The 12,075-nt window shown below is 33.4% G+C and overlaps 1 protein-coding gene across 1 annotated transcript; it reads left to right on the forward strand.

Annotated features, from left to right (window-relative positions):
* Positions 3,140-5,421, forward strand: LOC109355857 (probable protein phosphatase 2C 25). The gene is made up of 4 exons (XM_019599105.1): positions 3,140-3,714; positions 4,354-4,692; positions 4,797-4,976; positions 5,086-5,421. The coding sequence occupies exons 1-4, from the start codon at positions 3,271-3,273 to the stop codon at positions 5,245-5,247; spliced, it is 1,125 nt and encodes a 374-aa protein (XP_019454650.1). The 5' UTR covers positions 3,140-3,270; the 3' UTR covers positions 5,248-5,421.

The raw sequence follows: 12,075 nt of genomic DNA on the forward strand, positions 1-12,075 counted from the left end.
AGTTTCTAATCATTGAGGTTGTGTTTTTTAATTGATTAAATGATTTGGGTTTTATGGCATTTTGAAGTATTGTGGCTTTGGTAGATAGGGATGATGCAAAATATATAATCCAACACTTGATCTGAGACAATTGTTCAAATTTGTGAAGTTAAACCTATTTATATGCCTCTGAATCTACCTTATTCTATGTTTTTTGGTTAAAAATATATTTCGATTTTGTATTTCGTTTGTTGTATGGTAAATGTGATTTGAGGTTTGTTATTGATGTCTTAATTTTATATCTTCTCATTGTATGGTTCTTATATATTTCGACGTTGGTGTTTTTTGTTTCGAAAATTTTTATGATCACCAATTCTTGTTTTGTTTCACATCAGATGATGAAATTGGAATAATCTTAGGACACCTTCCTACACAGCAATAATTGCTGTGAATGAGAATAATTTTCCATGCTGATGATGTGATCAATAATATAATTTGATTTATTATTAATCATCTCCCCCAACTGGATGTTATAAAATTTATAGCGTATTATGCATCCTTAAATTTAACCACATTCACGTTATCTGTGGGGAATGGATTATTGGGGTTGCTCCTACTGTCAAAGATTTATTATTCTATCACTCACTGGGGAACAGTGGAAGTTGGTGGTGGAAGGATCTCCTAGGCCATAGTAGTTTAAGAGAGACTTACGAAGACAACCATATTAAAAATTTAATTCCAATTAAAATTTAGTCATAAATGATAGCACTAAATATCATGATACATTAATCTCCAAATATGATATGTTGTATCAGTCTCCATACAAGTGTTCTTAACAAATTTGAGAGATTGTGACTGGAAAATTGGAGAAAAAATGTCTGAAAGAAGACAGACTCAATAAAAAAAGAAAATTACCGAATGCCACCGTGGCCCACAATATTTGTGGTTCTATCTTAGGTGTATATATTTTGTATAAATTGATAGAATTGAAAACGATTATTTGTTACTTGAACTTAATATGGAATAATAATAATTTTTAAAAATAGATCCGTAATTCAATGAATTTTATAATTAACAACAAAATTAGTGTAGAATTAACAACAAAATTAGTGTATGAATTTTATATATGAACATACTGATGTTTGTTCCTCGTTATTAACATATTTAAACTTTTTTCAATTCCAATCAAGTTCCTCTTTCATCTATACCAAAACTTGAAATAACTTTCTCTGTAATTTTTATTTTTTATTTTCTATATTGCCCTTAATGTTATTTAATTTGTATAAAAAACTATATAATCCTAACCAACCACCAATACATTAATTAACCACATATCTCACTTTAAATTAAATAATATTTTAAACAAAAAAAATGTAATATAAAGTACGTTTAACACAAAAATATGAAATATATAAAAGTTGAATAGTATCAAACAATATTCGATGGTATGCACGAAATGTTTGTACACGTTAGTATATAATAAAGAAAAAATTTTATATACTGATAATGTAAAAATTATATATTACAGGCGATTATTTATTTTTAATTATGTTCACTCTTCAAAAATATTAACAATTGATTGATGATGTATTGATGGTGAGTTTTAGATGAAAATGTGATCTGTTTTTGGTTACTTCTATAATGTAGAAGTTATTTCGTTGTCATTGTAGAACACATAGATGTTCCTCTAATTATAATAAGGATATTATTGATTTTGTTATTTTTGAAATTTGAAAGAGGAAAAAATCAATAAGATAAAAATATGATTTCAAATAGTGTATTTAAGATGTTTATATTATGAACCATTAGTGTTGATCCAATTCTAAATAGTAATTTTTACATACAATAAAATCTGGAAATCAAATTTGAAAACAAGCAACTTTTTTAAAAGTTCATCAAATGAATAAAGTTTATGGCAAAACTTCACGTGAACAATTCTCACCCCTATTCAATATCATTTGTACTGCCCTACGATCAGCATATCCAAAGCCTGCTTCCTATAATCATTACTTAAACATTTGTAGTGTATTCTTCACTACAAATATCTGATATGAGAGACAACAACTTTATGCAAGTAAAGGAAATAATAATATGATTGAGCTAGTTCTCCTAGCGAAATTTTCATTCACCAAATGCAAAACTAAGAATAATGATAAATAGATCTTTCTTGTAAGGTTGTTATCCTCATATAGGAATTGTTTATGGAAGATTGGAATAGGGTTTGTGCTTACCCAATCCAAAATTCCAAGCTCAAATCAAATTCAGATGGTTCAAAAAAATACTACTTTTCTCGATTTGGTCGAATTTTGGGTAACTCAAACCTTAATATAGTGGGGTTGAAAATGATACTATCATTCTCGACATAGTTGGATTTTGTGTAAATTAAACCCAAAATTTATATTATTCATAAACATTGTCTGTGAAATCATCTTAGATCTCCTTCTTCCTTTAGTTGGTGAACTAATTTCATTCAAAAGCGAAACTTCTGTAGTCATAAAATGTATTATAAAAAACTGAACATTCTCTAGTTTGAAGTTACTTTGATTTCATGTGTATATGTTATATTATTTATTAATTTACCATATGTCAAATATGTTTTGGGTGGGTTCAGGGTAGGATATCAGCTTTACAAAATCTGAATCCAATCACAACAAATTTTCAATATTAAATTCAAATATGTTTCATTATCATCATATTCTCTCAACCTTACTGATTTTATAAAAATTCAATAAAAAGTCAAAATAAATAATTCAATCAATTTTTAAAATAAGCTATTAACACAAATCTTTATCAATCTAATTAAGAGAGAATAAGTTGTACACATGTTATAAAGATTTTTTATATGAATAACACATTATTATTTATCATTCAATATAAATAATAAGTAGTCTTTACACAATCATTACACATATTAATCTCCTTAACTAATTTACACACTACAATTCTTCCCCTTAAAATGCAAAGAGTTTGAACTTACATTAGCGAATTGGTACAGTAGAAGCACACGAGAAAAGAGTGTTTATAGTAAGGTCAAAGATCCTTTCTCAAATTGAGTGTGATAGTCATGACTCGCTATTCACACGCAAATCAAACTGCTCCTACACCAATTTCAACACATCACAACATTTTCCATTTAAATACCCCTTTCCTCCTTTCTCTTTTTCTCACTTCAATTTATCACAACAACAAGAAAAGCTAAATTAAAACATCACACAACAAAGCAAAAAAAGAAAAAAAATAGACCAGTTCAAACGTTAAAATTTTGACCACAACACAAACGTTTTATCAAACATGTCGTGCTCCGTCGCGGTTTCAAACTCGCCGGTGTTCTCAACCTCTTCTCTTTTTTGTACCAAACCTTCTATCGTATCTTCTTCTCCTGATTCTCATACCCTTTCTCTTTCTCATCTCAAACCCTCTTCTTCTTCTTCTTCTTCTTCTCCTTCTAATTCTACTTCTTCTCCGTCTTCACCTTTTCGGTTTCGCCTTTCTAAGCCTCTTATTGCTTCATCTACCTCCCCAAACGGCCCCGTTTTGAAGAGGAAGAGGCCGGCGAGGCTTGATATACCAGTTTCTTCTCTCAGCGTTGAGGTTCCGGCGACGTCGTCTGCGGTGGCTAGCGATGTGGTGGAGGATGAAGGAGATGGGTTTTCTGTGTACTGTAAGAGAGGAAGGAGGGAGTATATGGAGGATCGTTATTCTGCTGCTGATAATCTACTCGGTGAATCAAAATTTGTAAGTTTTTTTATATAATTTGTTTTTTAATTTTGGAATTGAATTTGCTGAGTGAGTGGTCAGGTTATGAGTTTGGTGTGTATATGGGACATGGGGTTATGGAAAGTTTGAAACTTTCTTTCTAATTTTAGTTTGTGTCTGATTAAATTGTTAGAATAGCTTAGAATAACTTTATTCATTTTCCTTGTGAAGTTGTGATATGAGGTATTTATTGATTTTTTGCTTCAAATTTGTTAATTTATAGCTGCATCTGGAAAATTTTGATTGATTTTTACATTTGAAGTTTTGAAGCATTTTTTTGCTATAGAAGTAGCTGCTAGGAAAATATACAAATTGGGTTATAAAGAGATAAAGAAAGCCCTTAATTCAATGTTTGAGTAATTGCTATGAAGTTAAGAATTTATATCAATGATTAATATGTGGGACAATATCTAGTTGAAAGTGTTAATTACTTACCTGTGTTGTGTGTATAGATAGTTGAGACATGGAAATTAGGGAAGATCGTAATGAATGTAATGAACTAATGATGTTTGAGGGTTGCTGAATTTACTCTTGTTTTTCATGTTTAGCGAGCTAAAGAGATGAGTCATGATAGGACAATAAAATCTGACATGTAAGTCCTTTTTATGATCACTGCAGGCTTTTTTTGGGGTATTTGATGGGCATGGAGGTTCAAGAGCCGCAGAATTTGCTGCAAAGAACTTAAAAGATAATGTCTTAAATGAAGTGAGCACTACTGAGGAAGAAGATATCCAGGAGGCGGTGAAGCGTGGTTACCTCAACACTGATTCCGATTTCTTAAAAGATGATCTCAATGGTGGTTCTTGCTGTGTAACAGCACTGATTAAGAACGGTAACCTTGTGGTGTCCAATGCTGGTGATTGTCGTGCTGTCATAAGCAGAAACGGTGTTGCAGAGGCCCTAACATCTGATCACCGACCTTCAAGGGGCGACGAAAGGGACAGAGTTGAGACTCTGGTAAGCATCTGAGCATGATGGTGATTTTTCTTTTCTCCGGTTATTGAAAAACTTGTTTGTGTTTTGGGTTTGTTGGTTCTTATGTATTAAAATTTGCTTTGCAGGGTGGCTATGTTGATTTATGCCGTGGTGTTTGGAGGATTCAAGGATCTCTGGCTGTATCTAGGGGAATCGGAGATCGTCATCTGAAACAGTGGGTGACAGCAGAACCCGAGACCAAAGTTCTTAGAATTGAACCTGAACATGACTTATTAATCTTAGCTTCAGATGGATTATGGGATAAGGTACAAATCTAAGCAATTAATTTCAATGCTTACTAGTTTCTTAGCATTGTAGAAAATCATTGCTCAAGCAACTCTGATTAACTAAACAAGTTTCCTTTTCTTCTTTCAGGTTAGTAATCAGGAAGCAGTAGATATTGCTCGTCCTTTTTTCGTAGGGAACAAGAAATCGCAACCATTACTGGCTTGTAAACGGCTTGTGGATTTTTCAACTTCCAGAGGCTCTATTGATGATACAAGTGTTATGCTAATTAAGTTGGAGCACTATATTTGAAGTTCCTTTGTTTCAAGAGAAGAAGGTGGCGCCCTGATTATAGTATAGTGTAGCTAATTCTTTTCTATATACCTGATGAATGACTTCACTGGATCTTTTTGAATCTGTAGTGTGGATCTGGATTTTTGCATGTCGTTGAATAAGGTGAGAGGGATATCTTAGAGAGATACAGTTTTTTCTCATATATGTATATGTAGTAAGTTCAGTAGCTGATATTAATCCTAGCTTTGAGATGAAAATGATTAGAAAATAAAGACAGATTAACTATAGGATCAAGCCAAGTAGCTGAAATGGAGTAGTAGTTTTGAGTGTAATATGTAATATGGAGATATGTCTCAAGCTTAAGAGAAAAAATTATGAGAAAAAATGTTTACACCGACAATACATAGATATTACATTCAAAATTTAACGGTAAGATTAGCTATATTCCATCTTCATACTCTGTACAGATTAATCTTCTTCAAATTCCCTTTTTTAATGGTAGTTTAATGGAGAGGATAATGTGGGCATCTAAACCTATGGTTCAACAATAGCTCTATCTATTCTTTTTAAGACCGAATAAATAAATAAAATCTTGAAACTTCTGTCCTTTTAATTTTCATCTAATTAATCGTGAGTTAAAGGTAACAATGTGTTCCTCTTGCATTATTCTTCCATTTTGAAAGTCGGGTGAAGAAATGGGATATTATTATTTATTCATAATTAAATAAAACTGGTTATCATATTTACAACTTTGGAGGAAACTAATCTAAATAGGTTAACTTATAGAAGTGGCTGAATATGCATCACATGTTTTAATTATGGCTAAACAATTACAAGGAGCCACGCTTATAAATGTCATTCGACGTTATAGAGCCACTTTTATTCGTTCTTGTTTTGTTTTTAGATTTCGATATATGTACCAAAAAATATGCTCTATCATTATCGGGTATACATTTGTCCCACAAGTTGTGTCAGTACATGTGGAAAATAATTATTATTACTTTTTTAACTTAATGTATATTTTCTTCAATGTCAGACTAGTGGTCATGCAATTATACAACTTATAGGACATATTCCATTATTTTAGAATACTTTAGATTTTTTTCTAGACTATCTCAGGCCCTATAAGCAGTAGATTAATATGCTAAAGTACGTAAATTATGACTATTTTTTCTTCACGAAATTAGTAATTATTATGTTAAGGATGATAAATGCCTTTAACATTTAACTCTTTACCATTATCTATCCATTGAAGTATTATAATTTATCTCTCCTACGTGTCACATTTTCACCACCGTGTTGTGTCACCTAGGGTGGTGGTGGGTACACATTGCAAGCTAAATGGCATGGTTCTAGAATTTCCAATTTGATTTTACCCGTTACCTTTTGAAGGTCTTTTTAATAAATGAAAAATCACGTCGAGTTTTGAATCCTAACTTCCCTTTCAAACCTTTGTTTTCTTCTATATATCTACTTTCATGCCAAAAGTCATGTTTATGTAGATAATGTTGGGAATTTCGACTAAGAAGAAGAATAAAAGTTTAGAGAAGAAGAAAGAAAAATTGAAAGAGTGCAGTATTCTTATTCATCAATTGCTTAGAGCATACACAACCTATTTATAGTAAGGTTGGTTCAACTAACTAACTGAAATTCAAACTAATTTCTATAAATGGCAAGTCACATTTTCTTCTCTAACTACACAATACTATACACTAAGACTTGGATTACAATATACATTCAAAACTCTTCCTTAAGACAAGTCCTTAAGAGATACAACACCCATCTTCTTCAATAAATCTTCAAACCGATCCACCCTTAATCCTTTTGTGAATAAGTCTACCAATTGCAACTCAGTTTTGCAATATTCAATTTGTAACCTCTCTTGATTCTTTGACAAATTCATGGCTGAAATGTTGTCAATTCTTAGTTACAATGGTGTCTTCAAACTCATCCTGATCTCTTTTAAAAATTCTTCTAGCCAAATCACTTGGCAAGCTGCATAACATGCTGAAATATACTCTGCTTTGCAGTTTGAGAGAGCAATGACTTGTTGCATTGTTGAAGACCAAGAGATGGGAGCATTGTTGAGTAGGAATAAGTATACAAATGTGCTATTCTTGTCAACTAAATCTCCACCATAATCAGAATCTACGTAACCCACCAATACCAGTTCTGATTTCTGTCTTCCCGTTGGAAATAATATGCCTCTGGCCATAGTACCCTTTATATACCTCAATACTCTCTTGGTTGCTAGGAGATGAGTCTTTTTCAGCTTACACATAAATCTACTCACTATGCCAACACAATATGCGAGAACAGGTCTGCTGTTGCATAAGAATCTCAATGATCCAACAATTTGCTTGAACATTGTTTCATCAACTAATTCTCCTTCCCCATCCTTGGTTAGTTTCAAGTTTATTTCAACTGGTCTTCCTACTGAATTACAGGAATCCATTTTGAACTTCTTCAATACTTCACTTGCATATTTCTTCTGATGTAGCATGATTCCTACTTTAGTATAAGCAAATTCCAATCCTAGGAAGTAGTTCAATCTTCCTAAGTCAGTCATTTCGAATTCTGCATTCATGACTCTTTTGAATTCATCCATGCTTTCTTGGCTTGATCTTGTTAGCAACAAGTCATCAACATATAAACAAATAATGAGAAATTCTTCTTCTACACCTTTGATGTAGACTCCATGCTCAACCTGACATTTTTGCAAATCAAGCTTGAATAGAAAAGCATCTATCCTTTTGTTCCAAGCCCTTGGAGCTTGTTTCAAACCATACAAATCTTTCTTTAACTTGTACACATGTTGTTCTTTGCCTTTTGTCACAAAGCCTGGTGGTTGTTGCACATAGACTTCTTATGCTAGTGGTCCATGGAGAAATGCTGATTTCACATCAAGTTGAAACAACCCCCAATTCCTAGCACTTGCTATTGCAACTACTGCTCTTATGGTCTCAATTCTGGCTACAGGTGCAAATACCTCTTTGTAGTCTAGGCCTTGTCTTTTTAGGAATCCTTTAGCAACAAGTCTTGCTTTGTACTTTGAGATTGATCCATCAAGATTTAGTTTCTATTTGAAGATCCACTTGACTTCTATTTGATGTTTGCCAATTGGAAGTTCAACCAAGTCCTAAGTTTCATTCCTTTTGATAGACTTTATTTTTTCATTCATTGCTATCTTCCATTCTATCTGATTCAGAGCCTCAGTTTCATTTATTGGTGTTGCTTCAGCCATTAATGCTAAGTGAATCAAATCACATTCGTCATTGATCTGATCATCAACATTTAACTCATAGTCTCTAAATCTATTTGGAAATGTTCTTATTCTTTGTGATCTCTGAACTCTAGGTGTCTCATTAGTTCTTTCAGGTTGCCTCTATGGTTCAGGTTCATCATCTATGCTTACAGGAATCATCATTTTGAAGGAGGTTTGCAATTGCTTCCAATCCCATTTTTCTTGTTCTATAATCAACACATCCCCGCTGATCTGAACCCTTTCCTTAATTGGATCATAGAGTCTATAGGCTCCAGTAGAGTGATATCCTATGAACACCCTTGCTTCACTCTGATCCTGAAGCTTGGTTCTTTTCTGGTGAGGTACATGGTTGAAAGCTAGTGATCCAAAGATCTTGAAGTGACTGACCCTAGTTTTTTACCTGACCATACTTCAAGAGGTACTTTCCCTTCAAACTTCTTAGTTGGACACCTATTCAGGATGTAGACTGACGTTGATACTGCTTCAGCCCACAATTTTTGAGGCAACTCCTTCTCCTTTATTAAGCTTCTTACCATATTCATGATGGTTATATTTCTCATCTCAGCTAGACCATTGTGTTGGGGAGTGTATGGTGCAATCACCTCATGCTTTATTCCGTTCTTTCTGCAAAATGATTCAATTTCATTTGAGGTATACTCTCCTCCTCCATCTGTTCTGATCAATCTCTCCTTTTCTACCTAAGCCTTAAAATTCAAGATGGCTTCATATGATATACTCTCCTCCTCCATCTGTTCTGAGTAACTTGATCTATTTACTACTCTCCTTTTCTACAACAACCTTCAATTCAAGAAGGATTCATAGGCATCACTTTTAGCTTTTATCACATATAACTAGATCATTCTACTATACTCATCCACAAATATTATGAAGTATTTTTTACCTGCCAAAGCCAAAGGTGGTGTTTCAAATGGGCCACAAACATCAGAATGAACAACTTCTAGAAGTGACTTGGATCTCATTTCTATTTTTGATTTAAAAGAGTTTCTAGTTTGTTTCTCTATCAAGCAAACTTCATATACTTTCTTAGGCAGTGATATGGTAGGAATTCCACTTACCAACTGTCTTGATCCTAGTTTATGCAAGTTCTTGAAGTTTAGGTGACCATATCTGGAATGTCATAGCCAGCTTTCATCATTAGTTCTCATGGTAGCCAAATATTGTACTTCAACTGCCTTGATGTTTACTTGGAATGTTTTGTTTCTAGTTAGCTTGCTCCTGAATATGAGATTGTCCTTTGCATCAATAGTTCAAGTTGCCCATTCCAAATTACCACACTGAAGCCCTTTTCCAGCAACTAACATATGCTTAGTAGGTTGCACTTCATTTTTGACACTAGCAACACATATGTGATTATTGCTTTTGAGCCATTTTGCCTTATAATCACCACATTCTCAGCTCCTCTACTTCTAATGAGCTGTCATCTGCAAACTTTACTTTGCTTTTCTTTTAGGGATCAAATTCTGTTAGCCATTCTATGTGTCTTGTCATATGATTGGAGCATCCTGAGTCCAAGTACCATGACTCAGTTTGTGAGCTTCCTGCAGATGTGGTTACCATTAGATTCAATGGTTCTGAATCTAAATCTCCTTGGACAACATATGCTTCTTTTTTATTCTTTGTTTTTTCCCTTTTCATTAGGACATTCATAGGAGTAATGGCCTAATTTGTCGCAATTGAAACAATCAACCTTCCTTTTGTCAATTCTTTTTTTATTTTGGTTAGTTGTTCTTGACATTCCTCTTCTATTAGATGATTCTACTCAATCTTGACTAATTTTTCCTCTTTCAACATTTTGAGCCCATCTCTTGTTATGGTCATTTATGCCTCTCCATTTCTTGTCTTTCCTTTTGTCTTCATCTTTGACGTAAGTTGCTTTTAAGGCTTGCTCTGTCTTTTTGCCCGCGCTTCTGTCAAGAAGCCCCATCTCATGAGCTTCAAGTGAGCTTTGAAGCTCTTCTATCTTCATCATTGTGATGTCCTGTGACTCCTCTATTGCAACCACTATGAAATCAAACTTTTGAGGCAGAGACCTCATGATCTTCTCAGTCACTATGAGATCTGTGATGGATTCCATATATTCCTTCATCTGATTAGTATCTTGGTGAAGTACTCACCAATTTTATCACTCTTCCATATGCAGTAACTCATATTGTCTCCTAAGAGTTTGTAATTTCACTTTTTTAATCTTGTCTCCACCCTCATGGCTTCGAATCAAAATGTCACAAGCTCCTTTGGAGGTAGTAGCTCCCTGAATTTTCTCAAAGTGGACTTCATCCAAACATTGATGGATTAGAAATAGAGCCTTGTTGTCCTTCTTTTTGGCTTCTTTGTGCAATGTTCTTTGGCTTTCTGTTGCATCAAGACCTAGTGTAGGATATCCATCTTCAACAACCTCACTGACTTTTGGGAAGCAGAACAAGACTCTCATTTGAGTCCTCTATCGATCCCAGTTCTTCTCTGTGAGAATTGGGAGTCCCATTGATTGGAGGTTTGTGTTGTTTCCCACTATTTCTTGATCTCCTTAACCCAATCTGCAACCCCTTCTTGTTCTTGATTCACTCTCAGTGAATCTGAATGTCCTTTTGCTCACCTTTTGCTTCAACAAACTCAATTTGTTGATCCTTCACACACGCATCTGCATGTCCTTGGATTTCAAGCATTGATACCAGATTTGTTGGGAATTTCGACTAAGAAGAAGAAGAATAAAAGTTCAGAGAAAAAGAAAGAAAGATTGAAAGAATGCAGTGTTCTTATTCATCAATTGCTTAAAGCATACACAACCTATTTATAGTAAGGTTGGTTCAACTAACTAACTGAAATTCAAACTAATTTCTATAAATGGCAAGTGACATTTTCTTCTTTAACTACACAATACTACACACTAAAACTTGGATTACAATATACATTCAACAGACAAAACTCCTTATTTTATTCATATAAACTGCAACACATCTGTTGTCCCACATTTTGTACCACTCTATGTATCATCGATTCTCATTAGTTGAAAAAAAATATTATTTAAGTTAAAATTGTAATTATTAAATATTTTTTTGGTTAATCATATCTTCTGACATATGAAGTGATACAAAAGAGTATGAATGTTGATTCAACCATTACATATTTCCAATAATTTTCCAATAATTTTCCAAAAAAACGAGAGTTGCTTGGGCTTCTGGGGGTGAAGTATTACACTTGAACAAGAGAAACTAGTGATTTCCTTTTTATAATTATTAGGCCGAATCGTGTAAAGCAATTTAAGGTTAAATCTTATCTTTGAAATGCAAGAGGAACTCAAAGACCAGTTGCCACATACTTAATAAGGAAATGAAGAACCGTGTTCCAAATTGTCTCAAATAATATCAATAACGCTTGAGAACATGTCACAAAACTTGTCCCTCTTTTTCTTAAAGATACTATACCCCAAACTTCATGTAGTACCTAAATTACAACCAGATGAGAATAAGAAAAAGAAACTATTTAAAATTATGTAAAATAAAATAAAATAATGAAATATCTAATGGAAGTGTGGGGGTGCACGTCACATACTTGAAATGTAACTA

This window comes from Lupinus angustifolius, chromosome LG09 (genome assembly GCF_001865875.1).
Source record: "Lupinus angustifolius cultivar Tanjil chromosome LG09, LupAngTanjil_v1.0, whole genome shotgun sequence".
Lineage (NCBI taxonomy): Eukaryota > Viridiplantae > Streptophyta > Magnoliopsida > Fabales > Fabaceae > Lupinus > Lupinus angustifolius.